At 59.3% G+C, this 18,044-nt stretch overlaps 1 protein-coding gene across 1 annotated transcript in view; it reads left to right on the forward strand.

Annotated features, from left to right (window-relative positions):
- PLXNA1 (plexin A1) overlaps window positions 1-18,044 on the forward strand; it is a 120,856-nt gene that overhangs the window by 21,006 nt on the left and 81,806 nt on the right. Inside the window, exon 3 of the mRNA XM_074602299.1 lies at window positions 1,403-1,585. Coding sequence (XP_074458400.1) covers window positions 1,403-1,585 — 183 coding nt within the window. The remainder of the gene's footprint in view (window positions 1-1,402; window positions 1,586-18,044) is intronic.

Consider the following 18,044-nt stretch of genomic DNA (forward strand, 5'->3'; position numbering starts at 1 on the left):
CTGGTGGGAGCCGCTGCGGGCTGACCCTCGCTTCCCAGGCAGCAGAGTGGGAATGGTGGAGCCCTTGTGTACGTGGAGCGCGGGAGCTCGGTGTTTTCCCATATGCTCCGTGCACATGCGGCACGGATTTAAAACCCCTTGGGGACTGGCATGCATTTGGAGGCCGCCGCTTGCCAAAAAACCTCTCTCCCCTTTAAATTCAAAGTTACATAAGGAGCCTCGTGGAGTGGAAGAATCCCGTGGCCGGAGCTGGCTGTGTCCCTGTGGCCGTGCCTGCCCTGCCGCCCTAACCTCCTGCACCCAGGCTTGCTGCCACTCCGGGGATTTGTTTGGAGCGCCTCGCTGCTTGGGATGGGCTGGGGGCTGCTGGAGGTGGATTTTGCTGGTGCTGTGCATGGCCATCAGGCCAATGGGACCTCCATGAGGCCTGGGTGCCCCCCAGGCTGGGTACCCACGGGCAGGGTATGTTGTTCTGCCCAGCAGGTCAGGGCGGTGTGGCGAGGATGCTCGGTGGAGGGGGCGAGTGCTGCGGAGCTCGTCCTGGTCCCGCTCCCCCACCTGCATCCCGGCTCTCACAGGGGGCATCCCTCTGGCTTTTCCTTGCCCACGGGTGCAGGCAAGAGCTTGCAAAAGCTTCTCCCAGGCCCGTGAGCGAGCGCTGAACCGGGGAGGCAGCTGGCTGAGCCAGGCGCCTTGTCTGGGGCAATGCAACACGAAAAAAATGCGGGGATTTCCCAAAGACGTTCCTGCGGGAGGAGGAGCAGGGCTGGCAGGTGGGTAGCATGTTTGCTGGAGGCTCTGCTATGTGAAGTGAGGCTCTTTCAGGAGCCCTGACCTGTTTGTCTTGGCACGGCCTTGGCTGGGAGGTGTTCTGTCTCTGGGGGAAGGCTGGGGCGCAGGATTCAGCCCCTCCTGCCTTACTGCCAAACCGTTTTCTTTTTGAAGCTAGCGCCGGGGTGAGGAGGAGAGGGGGGGGTTTGTGCGCCGAGGAGCTCGTGCCGGCATCCCACGTGCCTGAGATGGCAGCGGCGGGGATGGAGGGGGAGCAGGGATGCTGCGCTGGCTCCCGCTGGGTTTGTGAGTGCCGCTGTGTAAGATGCAGAGGACTGAGTGCCTTGGTCCTCATCTGCAGAGCTTGCTCAGATGCAGAGAGGGGCTGCATGCCTTGGATGTGTCCCAACTGCCTTACATCAGCGCGTAGGGAATTTTAGGGAAGCATCAGCTCATCCCTTCCCTTGGCTGGTGAGGTGGGATGGCTGGGACAGGAGGGGCAAGGGATGGCGCTGCCAAAGCTGCCGTAGCTGATGGGGTGGAGGTGGGAGATGGCCGATGGCCATCTGGGAGGTCCGGCGTGTTGAGACATTGTCAAAAAGCTCATCTCTCCTCTGTTTGCCTCCAACAGCCGCTGCAGATCGACGACAATTTCTGTGGCCAGGATTTTAACCAGCCGCTGGGCGGGACCGTCACCATCGAGGGGACCCCGCTCTTCGTGGATAAGGAGGATGGGATGACCTCGGTGGCTGCCTACGACTACAGAGGACAAACGGTCGTCTTTGCGGGCACGCGGAGCGGGAAGATCAAAAAGGTAGGAAAGCTGTCAGTGATGCTGATGGGGAGGGATGACCGCTCGCCTCGCCAGCCCTTTGGCTGTGCCTCTCTCGTAGCATGACTTGATATACTGGGGGTAACGTGCAAAGGGCCAGTGAGGGGCAATTTCCCCTTGCTCCTCTCTGCCCATCAAATTTACAAAACCTCTGTCTTTTGGAAGGGTTATAGCCTAGGGAAGTTGAGTCCTGTCCACTGGTGGATCAGAGCCTGTCCCGTTGTGTCTCAGGGCAGGTGGGTTTGCCCTGTAGCTGCCATAGGGTGGGCTCTGTCTGTCCGTGTCCGTATGGCTTTGCCATTGACCTGGACAGGGTGGGTGGAGGTGGGTGCTGGTGGCTCCAGCCCGGCGTGGGGGAGGCTTCTCTTCCCGTACCCCGCCATCGCACAAAAGGCTGCTTGTTGGTGGCAATTAGCAAATAGCTCCGTGCATGCCTTTCTCTGCCTGCATCTCCACAGGGCACGGATTTCCTGTTATCATAACATCGTGCCTATAATTACAGCTGTACATGCCCTGTATAAACACAGCTTGCATTAACTGCATCCTTAGCTAGGAAAGGTCCTGGTATGGTCCCTGCCAGGGGCAGGAGGACCAGGGCTTGGCCAGGGGGTCCGGCCTGTTGCTCTGTGACTTGTGAGGTGCTCCAGCGCCCCGTCCTGGGTACAGCACCCTGCATTTTTCCTGCTTCTCTTGATCTGTGCTGGGCAGGGTGCTTTGGAGGATGCATGGTGGCTTCCCTGGCAGGAATCAGGAGCAGGGTGCTGTTGTGGGCGATAGTCTCCATATATTCCGCTAGCCCTGCCCGTGTTCCCCTTGGACCCCTGACCTGCCTGCAGCCCTGCCTGTTAGCAGCATGTTTAGGGGCAGGGGGGACACGGGCAGCATGTGTGGAGGTGGGGGCAGGATGCTGGTGGTCCTTTCCAGCCCCACATCCTCTGCTTGCCTTTCTGTGGTCCTCAGTGGGGGTGGGCATGGCGGCGCCAGGGCTGAGCAGGGCTGCGGGGAGCTGACGGAGGCAGCTCGTCCTCCCTTCCGGATCGATGAGGGATCCAGAGGGACCGGTGTCACGTTGCTGGCGGTTTCTCCTGCCGCTGGGCTCCAGATGGGAGGTTTTAAATGGGGATGGGAAGAAAGGAGCGTGTGGGAGGAGGGTTCACAAAGCCATGGGGACAGTGTTACACCTCTAGTTCCTTATTTATCTAGAGAGGCTGGCAGTTTGTTTTTACATGGCAGATTTGTTTTTTCCTCTCCTTCCTTCTTTTCAGTTTTTCTCTGGTCCTTGCACCTTCAGAGCCATTTGCAAGTGGCGATCTAAGGGGGGTTGCCTGGCCAGGGTGCGGGCTGCATCCTACAAGCATTGTCCTCTTCGGCAAACCTCCTTGTGGTTTGAGCATCGTCCTCTTCGGCAGGGCTTTCCCCAGCTTTCTTTTTGCTGGTTTCTAAACTCGTTGCCCCAAAGTGCTGGTCTGGCTCTCTGGCCCTGCAGGGCACGAGGACACAGAGCAGGAGCTCCACGGGGGTTGACGGGGTGGGTCTCAATCCTGTCCCAGCGCCGGGACTCCTGGTGGGTTTCATAGGCTCGTCCTGCCTGGAGCACTGGGGTGGCAGAGCTCTCCGGTGACCATGGGGGAGCACTTTGCGGGCGCCGAGCCCTGCGATGCTGGGTCCCCGCCTCGTCCCCTGCTGTGACCTTGGGGTGGGCAGCCCAGCCTGTCTGCAGCAGCCCCTGCCTTGCTGGCCCAGCAAAGCGCTGCCTCAGCAGCTACCCGATCCTGCTGCCTGTCTGCCGGCAGGGCTGGAGGGAAGGGAGAGCCTCCCCCCTACCTGGGGATTGTGAGACGGGGGCTGCTGACCTGTCCCCGAGTGGTGCCGACGTGTCCCCATCCAGGGCAGGGGATGCCTGGGGTATACAGCAGAGCACGGCCAAGGCGTCTCCCCCAGGCAGAGGGTGCAGGAGGGGCGCATCCCCCGGCAGAGGTTGCAGTCCCTCTGCTTTCGAGCCATCCGTGTTTTCCCCCGTCCCCTTGGCAAGCGCCTGTGTTAGGCTTGGTGCAGCCTGGTGGCGTCTCTGCCCTCCTGCCCCTCGCCCCTGCCCTTGCTGGAACCCCCCGGCATCTCCTTTGGGCAGGGAAGGCTGGGCCGACAGCTGGGAGCTTCCCTCCCCATCCCCGGGAGCCCTGTCATGGAGGCCGCTCTGCCGAGGGGGCACCCATCTCGCCATCTGGGCCGGGGTAAGGTCAGGCCAGAGTCACTGCCGCGTCTGGATTTTCCTTGGATGGCAGCTCCCATGCCCAGCATTTGTCCAGGCTGTTGCGTGCAGACAGAGCCTGCCTTTGTCGTCCCCCCCCACCCCCAAAAAAAAAGCCACGCGAGCCTCTGTCTGCCCGGCAGCCTCTCCCCGGCCCTGCCGCCAACAGTTGCCGCCGTGAGGCCGGGGTGCTGGGCAGCACCTGCTGCCGCCGCAGCTGCAGGGGGACCCTAATTTCGGGGGGGTGTGTGCATGTGCGTGCGCGCGTAAGGATATCGCAAGCAATGTCAGATGCGCAGAACTGGCTGCGGGCTGGGATGGGGAGGCAGTGGCTGGGATGGGGAGGCAGTGGCAGGGGTGGAGATACAGGATGCTCAGCGGGTCGCAGCAGCGAAGCCCGCGGCAGCCCGCTCTCGGCTGGTCCCCGCTGGGTTACCAGGCAGGCGGTTATCTTTTGGCTGGCCCCGAGTTCTGTGGAGAGGCCAGGCTTGGAAAGCCCTCGGGCCCCGCGTGCTCGCTCTCTTCCCTGCCAGCAGTCATGGGATTGGGACGGTTGGGGAATTCCTGCCGCTGGCCGGGTGAGCAGTGCAGGGATGACTTCTCATGCTGGCAGGGAGCCACTTCCCGAACCGGTGCGTCGGGGACCCGGCCGTGCACCCTGCGGTCTGAGGGTGCTGCAGATGGGGAAGTGACATGGGGACGTGAGCCATGAGCATGCTGCAGCGGGGATATCCAGGGGATATTTGCGCAAGGGAAGGGTGGCTTGCTTCCTAATGCCTGGGTTTTTCCTGTAAACCACCCGTCCTCGCTTGACAATCTTTGTATTGGGCGGTTGTCGTTTTCCCAGGTTGTCTTTCCAATTTTTCGGGTGGACAGAAAGCCGCGTGTGTAACTGCAATGGGAGCGCTCAGTCATGCGTTTGACGCTGGACCCGTAGTCACCTCTTAACCGTAGTCACCTCCTGTGCCCACCAACGACCCGATTTTGGGTGTGCTTGAAGTGTTGTACGGAGAGAGGGCAGAAGGGCGGTGCTGGAGGGGGTGTGCTGATGGTGCAGCCCCCTCCCAGTAACCGCACCGTGCTGGGCTGGCGCCTCGGAGCTGGGGCATCCTGGGAGGTGCAGCCCAGAGACCTCGTTAGCTCACCATCTGCTCCTCGTTATGCAAACAAGGCGCCGCCCTAGGGCTCCGCTGGGCTCCGGTGTGACCCTTGTGGGTTGACCCAGTTTTGGGTGCTGCCTGGTTATTTTTGGGGGGGGATGAGCTGAACTCCTTCTTCCAAGCAGCTCGATGGCTCCCTGCCCGCTGCCGTCCCCTGGCTGCTGCGGCGCAAGGGGGCTGCGGGCTGTCCCTCCTGCCACAGCCCCCCGGGAGACATCGAACACCACCTGGGATCCAGGCACCAGAGATCCCTAAGGCGGGCATGGTCGTGGGACGGCGCAGCCAGGGCATCCCAGCCAGGATAGCGTCGGACTACACATCCCTTGCAGCCAGCCGAGCTCTGGGGTTTTTTTGAGGATTATCTGACTGCCCAGTCGCCACCGTAATCCCCACAGCTCCCTGCCCTGTCCTGAAACTGGCTGGCCTCGGGCACCAACACATCAGGACCTGTCTCCGTCAGGAATCTGCTTCCCCCCGCCCCCGGGCTCACACTTGCTGCGGCTTGTTTATTCTCTCCCACGGAAAGCACAGCTGAACTGGCCCCACGTCTGGCTTCTTCGGCTTCTCCACTTTAATAATAAGAATAATACCAATAAATAAACTCTTCACGCTAAGTGGGTCATCGCCATCCCTACGCAACGGGATGCAGTGCTGCTCTCCTGTCCTGGGGAGGGTCCGGGGGCTCCCCTGCAGCCCCCCTCCTGAGGGCAGGGAGATGGGGGTGCTTTGGGGAACCAGATTTGGCAGCCCGTGGAGGCACCCCCTGGGACTAGGATCCTCTTAAAGCTTTGTAGAAGGATGCTTCAGTGTGTTCACAACCCTTGATGTGTCTGGGCAGTATGACCTGAAAATAGGTGCTGTGGGGACAGGGAGCTGCTGACCGGGGGCTTTTTGGGAATTTCCCTATTGCCTGCCGGCTCTCTTCCCATCACAAAAGCCCCCATGTGTCGGCCTCGTGGATATGATGCATGACCTGATCGTGGTCCATATGAGCTGGAAGGAGAAGCTGTCGGGCTCCCTGCCCGCTCTGCCAGTCCCGTCCCCGCGGGTCCTTTCACGTTGCCCTCGGCTTAGTGCTCAGGGTAAGCGGCTGGGGCTGAAAAGGGGCCCTTTGTGTCTCGGCGCGTGAAATCCGGCTCTGGGAGGGCTCGGCCCCCCTCGTGACCCTGCTGCCGGCTACCCTACTTACTGCCTGCACCTCGGTGGGATTTTTTTTTTGGAGGGGGCAGGGGGGGGGAGTTTTAGGGCATAAAGCTTGCCCTGGCCTCGGCGGTGTCAGCCGGCGACCCTTGAGGAGTCCCTGAGCATCAAGCCCAGCGCAGCCCCTGGAAATCCTCTCCTGCCCGTGTTGCTGCCTCTCCCCAGCTGGCTGCCCGGCACAAGGGCCTTTTGTTCCTCCTGCCTCTGCCCTCTGCCCTCTCCTGCTCCATCCCCATCCCATCCCTTGGTGGACCCCTCGCCCCTTCCCCATGTTGACACAGCCCCTGTGGGCGCCTGCGCCCATCTCCGGGAGGGAGATCCGCTCCTCGGAGCATGCGTCCACGCCTCTCCCCAATCAATGGCAATAATTTTATTGGCATGACAAGGTAGCTGACGGTTGCCAAAGTGAATCCATCAAATACCTCTCGGCGGCTCCCCACCCCCTCAAGAGCTCTCGCTGGAGTCGTTAAGCTGTTTTAATCAAGGTGGTGGCTGGAGAGCTGGCGTGTTAAGTGTGTGGGGTGGCGGGGAGGGGGTGGCAGAGCTGTCCCCGTCCCCTTGCTCATGGTGGGGAGTACTCGGCATCACCCCGCTCCTGCTCAGCAGGAAGGGGCCCCGCTCCCTGCGTCGGGCTTTGTTGAGCCGCCCGGCTCCGAACAGGATGTCTCATTGTTGGAGGAAACAATTAGAAATTCATCGTGAACCGTTGGCCTCGGGGACCGGCCGGGGCAGCGGGGCCGGGGCTGCAGGCAGCTGCCAGCTCCGTCCTCGAGTGACTCCTGGAGGGGGACGCCGCCGGGGCTGGGGCTCCTGCCTCATGCGGGATGGATAGGGCTGAGCATTTCCATGCCCCTGGCTCTCCGAGGGATGCTCCGGCGTTGCTCACACAGCCTTGGGGAGGCAGAGTAGGTGTCGGGGGGCTCCCTCCCTCCAAACCCCGCTCCCTCCACCCCTCGTGCCCCCAGGCTTTTTGACTCACAAGCCATAACCCTCTTTTTTTTTTTCTTTTCCCCCCTCCTTTTTCCCCATCTGCTCTGCTCTCCGCACAAAGCCGGCAGGTGAGCGAGGGCTGGGAGCCTGGCGCCCAGCCAGCCGCGGAGGCAGCAGCAGCGGCAGCAGCCAGCCCTGCTCCAACCTTCCCTGCCGAAAGCGCTGACGGTGCACGTCTCGCCTCTCCCTGGCTCCGGCGCCGGGTGCCCGCAGGCAACGCGCCGCCTAACCCCAATCCATCAGCCCGCTCCGGCTGCCGAGGAGCCGCTGACGGGTACGGCAGCATCGCCGCCGGGATGTGCCGGTGTCGGGCCAAGGTGACTTTTGGGGAGCGGCGCCTTGCAGAAGCCGGTGGAGGCTCAGGGTTGGAGGCAGATCCTGAAGACCCTGCGTCTTCAAAAGGGCTGCTAGGTGCGAAGCTGGCTTCTGTAATCGTCCTGAAAAAGGGGTTTGAGGGCAAAATACCTCTTGGCAGCCCACTGAGCCGGCTCGAGGTGCCCCATGGGGTGTGCTTGGGTCTGTACCAGCAGCATCCCCATCGCAGCCAGTCCCTGCAGACCATGACGTGCTCCGGCAGGGGCTGCCGCCCTGGAAATAGGGTGGATAAAGGGCTGGGAAAGGAAAAAGCAAGAGCCTGCGGGTTTGTGCCTGCATGCGGTCGCTGGTCCTGCCCCAGTTGTTGTGGGGCTGTGTGAGGCAGTGGTGGCCGTGGCTCAGCAGCTCTGGGAGGGCGAGGCGGAAGAGCGATGCTTTGGGATTGTTGGTGGGGACACTGAGTCCCTCTAAAGCTCTGGGGGACTGTGTTAGGAAAAGGGGTGTGTGGACTTGCCCATCGCTGGGGGTGTTCACTGGGTTTTCCCTCCCGGCCGGCAGGGTTGGTTTGGTTGGTGAAGCACGAAGCTGCTGAGTGTTCTCTCTGTATCTCTCTGCCCCGGAATGGGGGGCTGTCGTCCCCGCCTGTGACCCCTATTCTGCTGGGAAGAGCGGGAGCACGACTCCTGCTTTGGACTTCGCCTCTTGCTGGGGACCTCTGCAGTGGCCTCATGGGGACAGGGCAGGGTGAAAAGCCACCCCATTGAGATGGAAATGAGCTGGGAGGCCCCAGCTCTGTTGGGTTCCTCCTGTTGGAGCCATTGTGCCTATTCACAGGCTTGAACACTGACTAATTTTGGCTTTTCAGGTGGGAGAATGGCCGTGGCCTCCCACCGAAGGCAGTGGAGAAGAGGGAGGACAGGGGCTGCGGGTGCGCCTGGGTGGGAAGGGCCCTGCTGGTGTCCTGCTTCGCCTTTGTGCAGCCCCATTAACCCAGGTTAATGGTGCCGGAGGAATTTTCCCTGAGCCCATGGCCTGCTGGAGGAGGGAAGATGCTGGAGGAAGGAAGATGTGTGCTCAGAAGGGGCCAAGCTGGTTTTCGTGTTGTTCAGCTCCCCGCATGTCCCAGCACAGCCTCACGTAGAGATGTGACAGCGGGGAAGGTCAGCCGTCCCCAGTCCCGTGGGCTGAGCCCCCGCCCCCCCCGAGTCCCCCTCCCCAGACTGGGAGGAAAATCCATCATAAATCAAGAGCGAGGTGGAGGTGTGATATGGCACTTGGGGACGCAGGACGTGACTCTCGCCGCCCCTTGGTGGCTGCTCCAGCCCGTCATCCATCTCTGAGGCTTTGATACACGCGGGGGTCATTTGTCTCTGCTGCAGGTCCAGACAGGGACGGCGCTCAGCCCCAGGCCGTTCGGAAGAGCTGCTGTTTGCCCTCCGCTGTCCCCTGCCCTCGTTAATTATGGGCTTTTCTGAAATGGAGCAGGAGAAGGGATGCTAATGGCAGGCTGGTACTGACGGGGAAGGTGACAGCAAGGTGCCCCGCAGGATCGGCATCATGGTGTGAAATGCGGAGGTGGAGGAGCCAGGGCGGGTGCCGGGTGTTCGTAAGGGCGCAGACCCCTGGGACCGTGCCCCTGTTTCTCCTGTTGTTGGGCAGTGGGGTAGGGGACAGGAGTTCAACCCCGTCGTGTCTGGTACCCGAGAAGCGCACGGGGTGTGCTGCCGTTAATGTCGGGCAGGACCGGAGCTCTCGGCCTGCATCTTGCCTGGGTCATGCTTAGCCTGCGCGGTACAAGTCAAACAAACGTGGGGATCAGGGCAGCGCCGGTAATCCTGCCATGCCTCGGGGATGAGCAGGTACCCGGGAGCTCTGCTCATCAATGGGCGGCAGAGCTGGAGCCACATCACTGGGGTTTAGACGTGCCGCCCGGGTAAGGAGAGGGGTCTCCCAGCCTTGGGGGATGTGGGTGGGCTAATCCTGGCTTGGGCCACCACAATAAGGATAATGCTTAGCATTTTGCACGATGGCGCTTCACGATGAAATGAGCTTGGTGGGTTCTCGCTTTAGTCCCTGGGCTGGACGCAGCCGCGTGGCCGAGGGTGAGTTGGAGCAGGCTGGTGGGCAGAGCTGGGGCAGAGCGTCTCAGGCAGGGGCAGGAGCATCCCCGAGTCCATGTGATGGACTGCAGGTACCACCTCCACTTTCTGTTCCCTTTCTTACTTTTTTCCTTCACGTTACCTTTCTCTTTTATCTCTCCTACCCCCACCAGGGCTCAAAATATCTCCGGCTGCGGCACGCCAGCCCCATGTTCTTACTCTCCTGCCCTTTGGTGGGTCCTTGAGTTTCCCGCATCTCACCTCTGACTGATCAGAGGAGTGGTGTCAAAGGGCTTTGCGCTGAATAAACCTTCCTGAACCCTCCCCAGCTGCTTCCAAGCTGGGAAATTTCCCCATAACCCCCCCTCTCCCTTTCCTTAGCATTGCAATTGGGTCGAGACTGGAGTGGGGAGAGTGGGGCTGCAGGGTGATGCAGCGGGGGACGTGACGAGCGGCGGGAGTGCTGTCGTTTGGGGTTTGGCACTGGATTTCGAGGCCCCCGGGTGCTTTCCCTGGGTGGCCCGTGCTGTACCAGAGCCGACCCTGGCACCTCCCCGCTCTTTGTGCGCCCATGTACCAGCCGCCGGCACAAAACCTCCCTGTGGCAGCGAGAGCAATTGTCTACATGGGAAGCAAATAGTGGGAAAGTTTTATTTAATGGATGCTTAGTTCTTTTAATGCCATTTAGCAGCTGGAGAGAAGGAAGAGAGCCAGCGCCGTGTGACAAGCTGGTTCTCTGCAGACCGAGGACGGGCTGAGGTGGTGGGGAGCATCCCTACGGTCTGGCAGAGAAAGGCAGGGTAATCTGATGGCGCTCGGATTTTGCCATGCTTTGTGCTCTTGAGGGCAGCATCGGTCGGTCTCTCTGTGCCCGGACAGATCTGGCATGGCTGGGGAGCTCGGTGGGGGGATGCAGGGGATGCAGAGCCCGTGCTGGGGAAAGCAGCTTCCCGCCGTAATCCCCATACGGGCAAAGAAAACGACGCCGGGCTGAAAAAAGCCCGCGTGGTTTTTATTAGCTACGACCCTAATGATGTATTTTGGATTGCTCTCCTGTGTGGATAAAAATTACCAGACCTTGAACAAAGGAAAAAAAAAAACAACCCTGTCTCTCTGACCTTGAAGCTGTTCGTTCGCTCGTCTTCATTTCCTTCCCCTCGGCTGGGGATGCAGGTCAGTTTTGGGTGCTATTTATAGTCCGCTTCGTTCAACGGTTTTCTTTACAAAGCGAAAGGTTGTCACCTTTGTTTCTGATACTGCAGAGAGGAGCTGCTCAAGGGAAAAGGAAGAATAAATGAGAAATTTTTCAGAGCGTTCCTGTACGTGGCAAAGCTTTGTAATCTGGAAAGATCAAAAAGCTCCGGACTGCCGTGCCGAGCTCCTCGTGCGGACGTAGCCAGGGTCTGTGCTTCCCGGAGGAGTGTGGGATGATGCTCTGCCGTGCCGGCGAGTGGCTGCTGGGACCGGATCGGAGCCTTTATCTGCTCCAAAACAGTGATGCTTTCCCTTCCCGGGCAGCTTGGCTCTCCTCTCTGTATCTGGCACAGTTGGCTTGGGTTTGAAACAGCATGTTAGCTTCATCCTTCTCTTCTCCCTCCCCCGTGAAGGAAGATGTGGCTGCCTTTCCCACCTTCACTGGAACTGCCCACCTGGAGTAGTCCTGCTGCCGAAATGGCATCACCTGCCTGTGCCTTTGTCCCCCTCCTCTGGCCCCGTCCCTAACTGACAGACTCGTTGAAACAACAAATGTTGCCTTAATTTAATTTTCAGGCAAACAATAGTCCGGGGACAATTCATGAAACTGGCTTAATGCGATGAAATTTAATGAAGCAATTTGTGCGCTAGCGTGGCTGTGCGCGGCTCCGGGGTAGCGGGGATGCCGCTCCATCCCGCCAGGATCATCCTCTTTGGGGATGAGCCGGGGAAAGGCTGATGCTCTGGGGGAAAGGGGAGGTTGTCCTGCTGCTCCCCAGGCTGTGCGTGCTCTTGGGGTGCAGTTTTCGCGTCCTGCTCCCCGATCCCGCTGCGGTGCGGGCTGAGAGCTGGTGGGTCCAAGCTCCGTGGTTTGGCTGGGAGGGGAAGGGTTAATGAGGGTGTTTTGGGGCAGGAGGGGGCTTGTTCTCCAAAGGCTCTGCCTTCTCTGGTCCTTTTGTCCCTTTGCCTGGAGCCCTGGGAAGGTCCCTTCACCCCAGGGCCTTTTGCTGAGGGCAGGGCCAGCGAATTGCCCCCCAGGGCTGGGCACCAGAGGAGGGTTTGGCAATGGATGCGTCCAGGCAAAGGGCTCCTGGCCGTCCTGCTGCTGATCCTGGAGACCTCTTGTCCTTGCCAGTCCGGGGGATGGTGCTTGGCAAGGGCAGGCAGAGTGCAGAGGTGGGAGAGAAGCCATTTCCTTGTGCCGGATCTGCCCTGGAGGGCTTCTCCTCGGGGGTGAGGAGACCCGTGTAAAGATATTCTCCTCCCCCAGCCCCTGCTTTAGGGTGCCAGATGGAAGCCTCAGATGCTGGAGCACCCCATCTCCCACACGCCGGCTCTTCCCAACAACAGTTGCCTCCAGGGCCACCCTGGGTTGCGGTGTCCACGGGGCTGTTAACTGGGGTTCTTCCCTTTCTAGGAAGAGTTAGGAGCGATGCTGCACTGGGAGAGCACAGGCTTGTCTTTAGGGGGGTTACGGTTCGCAAAGCGGGGGAGAAGAGGCAGTTTGAAGGGCGGAGAGCCCGGCTGCTTCCTCCAGGGGTGGCTTGGATTTGTGCCACCCCACCAGCATCCCTCAGGCACCCTGGCACCAGTAACGCGTAGGCTTCTGCCGTGTCCCACGAGAGGTTCCCCTCCTGTTTCTTTCCCCTCGGTGATTGATGGAGCCCCGTAGATCTTAATTATGTGCCGGCATCCGCAGAAGAAACCTGGTGCTGCCGTAGCTGGAGGCTTAACGCTGGTAATGATGCTCTCTGGGCTGGGTGGATGCTCAGGTAAGGGGCTTCCTTGCTTTTTCGGGGACAACTCGTTGTCCTTGCTGGATGTGACAGACCCCTGGAGCTGCGTGGGGTGGGAACTGGGGTGAAGGGATGATATTAAATATACATGTGGATGATTTCACTGTAGCTGTTCTCTGGTGAATCCTGGGGAAGAGGGAGCTGGAGACACATGGATGCTGCCTCCTTCGGGGTAGGAAACGGGACCAGAGGAGGAAGTGGCATCCATGTGTCTCCATCAGGACTTTCCTCACCTGCAGAAGTCCTCCCCAGCCCTCTTGCGTCCTCCCAATCCTCCCAACAGCATCCCCTACCAAAACCTGAGCTCCACCAAACTCATATCACTGGTGATGCTCTTCCCCAGCCAGGACTTAAAACTAAATTTTCACTGAAAGATGCGGCAAAAATCCTTCCGAGGGGGGATTTGGGGCTCAGCAGGGGTGCTCGTGGACGAGCTTCAGGTCTGTAGAGGAGTTTGCAGTCCTGGAAGCTGTGAAGGCATCAGGTCTGCTGGTCTCGGAGGCTGGGTCAAGTGCCTGGCTGTTCCCTGGCTTTTTGCTTTCCATTGACGGTGGTCAAAAATTAACTGGTAGCTGTTGAGCGAAAACGCAACTGAAAGTATTAGCGGAAGAAAAATATGATGCAGTTTTGATGTGCGTGCGTGTGTATATATATATATCTATATGTATTTATTTTTCTTTAAAAGCTTCCAAAAATAGGCCTGTGTCTTGGCCAGCGTGACTGCGTCTGTAATTAGCTATGGAAAGTGGGTGTTTTAACGAGGCTGGTATGCCGGCAGCCACGCAGAAAGGCTCGGCATCCCCGGCAGTGGAGGTCGGGATGAGGGACCTTGGGGGCGACGGGCACGGCTGGAGGGCCGGGGGGTGCAGACAGTGGGCTCCCACCATGTGCTCTGGACCAGCAGCTTTCGTGGCAGAGGGACTGGGGCAGCCTCTGCCCCCCTGCATGGAGATGATGGATGGGATTGGACTCGCCGCCGCCACGCTTGGTTTCCCGGGGAGGGGGTGTGGGTGATGCACGTGATGGTTTTTTGTGATAAATGAGCAAAGTCCTTTAAAAAGGCCTCAAAATCCAAAAAACTGCGCCTCGCCTGCGTGGCCCGTGCCAGCTGATTCCCGCCCCGCACGAGGGATGGAAACTTCCCAAATTGAATTCTCTGTTTATTTCCCCAGGGTTTCGCCGTGTTACTCTCCCGCTCTGTCTGGTATGTTTATGAGCCTCGAGGGATCTGTTTTTACGCTCAACGTTTAAAATTAAAGATGTGTTTCTCTTCTAGCAGGTGAGATAAACACTCCGTGTCTCAGCTGGGGGTTTCCTTCCTGCCTCTCCTTCCCCCCCCGGAATCTGCTGGTGGGAAAGTGCGAGCCCGCGGCTGGAGCAAATAACCTGGGAATGAGATGCTTGGGCTCTCCTCCCGGGGGGACGAGTCAGCTTCGATGTGGGATGTGTGAGCTTTGGCTGCTCCCTCGGGTGGCTTCTTGTTTTAAAAGAGGGCAAAAATTGCTACCTTTGGCGTGGGGATGGAGGACGAGGGAGTAGGGAGGTGACAATGTGCTTGGTCGAGCTTCAAAGTGTGGTTCATCTCAGTGACGGAGGGCACGCCGCGTGACGATGTGGTACCGCCGCTCGTCTGCAGGAGGGCTCGTTAAATTGCGGTACCTCGGTTGTGTGGCAGCGCCAGGGTTTCTGGCGGAGGCTGCATGGGGGCTGGCGCAGCTGTGGTGGCACCTACCGCCCGTGGTCCCCGGGGGGTGCATCCTGCTTTGGGGTGCCTCCAGCGTGTCCCCTCTTTAGCCGCTGATCCCAGAGGTGGAGAGCAACCCCGTCCCACTGGCTTAAGGAGAGGTGGGGGAGCTTCTTCTGTGCCCCCTTCATGGAGTTCAGCATCACAGCTTGCATTCCCCTCTGCAGCCTCGTCCTTTCAAACCGGGGCTGCCTTTCCACCTGGTGCCTGCTCGCCCGGTGCTGCCGAAACGAGACCTGGGCTTCATTATGGAAATGGAAGCAATTAAAGAGCGCGCAAACAGCTCCGGTCCTCCCTGACACCATATCCGCCCAGGTGGCTGTCGATGCCTCTCTCCTGGGATGGAGGCATCTCCGCTCACCTCTGCTCGGCTTCATTTCCCACCCCCCTCCATGAGCATCCCCACCGCCTCCCTCTGAAAGCCTCGGCTATAAACCCAGCCCAAATCCTCGAGAACGTGATTTTTCAGCCGAGACTTGGCCCATCGTGCATTTCTGAGTCAGCGCCGGAGGTGGTACCGCGTACCTGTAGAGCCTGGTATTTTTGCAAGCGTCCAGTGAGCTAGATCGCCCTCGGTGTCCCTGCCGCGGGTGGCAGCTCTCGCCGGCCAAAGCTGTTGAGTCAAAACTCTTGTTTCTGACCCCCCTAACCTCCCGAGCTCTGGTTATGCTCATGAGCAGGGACAAACAAGAGAGAGCGAGCGGTTTTTTTTAAGGGCTTGTGAGTTTCTGGTGGTGTTTTTCATCAGGAAAATGATAGTTGTGTAGGAGCAATTAATTGGAGGAAAAGTTTATGGTAATAAATGTCAAGAATGTTTCAAGGATGGTATGGATGAAATACTTTTTTTTTTTTTTTTTTTTTAAAAAGCCTCCCAGCAAAAACAAAAAACTTGCCCTATTTGAACCTTGCTAAAGAGAAACAACTTCAAAACTTCAGTTTTCTTTTTTTTTGTGTGTGTAACATTTAAGGGCTTCCACCACCCCCCCCCCACCCTCAGCCTGTGCTCCTTAAACAAAACCATGTGTTTTCCTGGCGCTGCTCCCCAGAGGCGGCTCTGCCGGAGCAGAGGGCAGGGGCTGGGGAGGTGATGGCCGCACAAGTCCAGGCAAGTCCTGGTTTTTGGCAGGAGCAGGAGTCCTCCCTGTTTTGGGGGTGTTAGATGGTGGTGGTCGGGTCGCTCCTCCTGCCTGCACCGTCCGTTTCTCCTCCGTGCCATCTGCGGGTGGCCGTGCCCGCAGCCAAAAGGAGGAGCAAGCTGTAGGGGTGCGTGGAGTACTTTGATATCCGGGGGGCAGAAGGTGACAAAGGAAAGAATTCATGCTTCGGAGTGATGTTAGCGCCTCGGCTGCCTCTCCCGGTGCAGCCATCCTCTGGGCTGCTGGTAACCCTGCTGTGCCTCTCGCTCCCTAGAGCAAGCGAGGGCTTGGGGAGGTTGGCATGAAAAAAGTGGCATTATACAGGGGAGGTGATTTCCAAGGTGCGGGGGGGGGGGGATGTCTGTCTGCCCGGCATGCTCTGAAACATCCTTGGGATGCTGTGGCTGCGTGAATCCGCCTGGGAGCTCCGCTCAGCCCAGCGCGGCCGAGCCCTGCTGCGCGCTGCCTTCCAGCCGCAGCCGTACCTTCGGCCCCAAGCTGCGGGGCTCAGCGCCGGGGTGTTTTTCATAAAGGCTCTTAATCACATACAGGATGTTTCTGTTTGCTCAAGCAATGAAATCACACAAACAACCCACCCCCAGTTTGGCTTTCGCAGAGCATCAGCTGCTCGACCCAAGTCCTAGGCAGAGCCGAAGCAATCCTCCCCTCTCCTCCTCCTCCTCCGGTTTTCGACCCGGCAGCGCGGCGAGAGCGCGCCTTTCATGTTGCGGACATGCCCTGGAAAGCTGCCCGGCATCGGGAACGGGATGAGATTAGGTCTGGGAGCTGGGGCTGACTCATCGCTGGGGCTCGCGCTTGGCCCCAGCATCTCGCGGGAGCTCGGGGACCTGGAGCAGGGACCAGCCCCGCGGGCAGGCTCCGCAGTGCCAGCTCCGACCCTCTCCTAAGAAGAGGTTTTTTTGGGTAGGTTGGGCCGGGCCGTGTCGTTCCTGGGCGCTGGGGTTGTGTTTTCTGTATTACCCCAAGCGCCCAGACCCAGATGGGGACAGGGCAGACCTGCCACTGCGCTGTCATCTTTTGCTTTGGGCTTCGTCTTGCGGGGTATTAAGTGGAAGGAGAGCAGGAATGCGTCAGGATGGATGGAAATAAAAAAAAAACAAAACAAAACACCCTGACTTTACTCGCCCCTGTTGCGTGCATTGGTCCCATTGCTGCCGTTTCCATGGCAAAGCAGCGGGCCCGTAACCCAGCCCGCCCCGTGCTCCTCGCCGTTTGGAGGAGCAAAAATCCTCAGAGACGATGAGAATAATTTAACAAACCGTTAATGAGAGCGGGGGAAAACACCGGAGGAGCTGGAGCAGGGTCGGGGCAGGGGTGCGGGGAGGCAGGGCTGGTTTTTGGCAGGGAGCGGGTCACGTTGGCAGCCTGCTCCCCTCGCCTTCGATGTGTTATGAAGTTTTGGAGGTTGCTTGAAAAGTGTCTGGGGAGCGGTGGCGAGCCAAGCGGGCCGCGGGCCAGCTCGCAGCTAAACATGTTGTTGTGTAAAATTGCAGTCAATTAATTTAAGACCTGCCAATTTCAACTGCAAAGCGCTAGGAGGTTCTGTCAAGTTTTCAATGGGATAAAAAGGGGGAAGGGGGGGGATTAGTTTTCAGCACTTGGAAGGGCAAATAGTGATCCTCTGCCTGATCCTGCAAAGCGCCGCCTCCTCTCTCTCCTCCTTTTTCTTGCGGTAAACTTGCTGCCACCGATGTTAAGAGTCCTTCTGGCGTGTGCCGTCGGGGCTGGGGATGGCTGAAGGACATCAGCCGGAGCCCGGAGCTGCGCCGATGGCTGTTTCAGGGCCTGGGGAGGCACTGGCCATGGGGGGATGACCCCGTCCCCTTTGGCTTTGCCCCATGGGGAGCATCCCCTCTCCTGCACCCCGAGGTGGTCTTCCGCCAGCTTGTCTGATCCTGCAAGGCTGATGCTTGGTGTGTTGGGTGGAGTGCTGGCTGGCTGAAACGGAGGAAGAGCCGGAAAATGCTCGGGGCAAGCCCGAGAGATGCCCCGTGTACCCTGCTTGCCACCCTCGGGGTCAGAGCCATCGTTTATGATGTCTGACACCCCCAGTGTGGTAGTGGTGGAGAAGACAGCCTGCCCTGGGGAGCTGGCAGCCGGCTGGGCACAGTGCCTGAACCCCAAAAAGGCTCATCCCCCCCCTTTCGTGCTGGCAGCAGATGGAGCCCAGGTGTCAGAGAGCTCTTCCGTGCCGCAGGAGCATGGCACCTCCGGCAAGGGCATCCTGGCTGGATCTTCGGCTGGTGTTTCGTTGTGTTTGCCGCAACCTTCATTAGAAACGTGCTTCCTCGTTTTTGGAGAGCGGTGTTTGTACGCGCATCTGCAAGCTGGCTTTTTGTTGGGGGCAGGGGGTGGTTTTTCTTTTTCTTGTTCATATTTTTTCTGGTTTTCCAACTTAGGGAAACTTCTGAGGAAGCCCAGCTCTGCTGGTGAGTAACAGTCATGAGACCGGCGGGGTGAGCCGGCTTTGGCTGTTTCCCTTTGGCCGCTCGCGGGGCTGAGCAAGATGGGGAGCTTGTTCTGCTTGGGACTTGTGCG

The sequence above is a fragment of the Larus michahellis genome, chromosome 10, assembly GCF_964199755.1.
Source record: "Larus michahellis chromosome 10, bLarMic1.1, whole genome shotgun sequence".
Lineage (NCBI taxonomy): Eukaryota > Metazoa > Chordata > Aves > Charadriiformes > Laridae > Larus > Larus michahellis.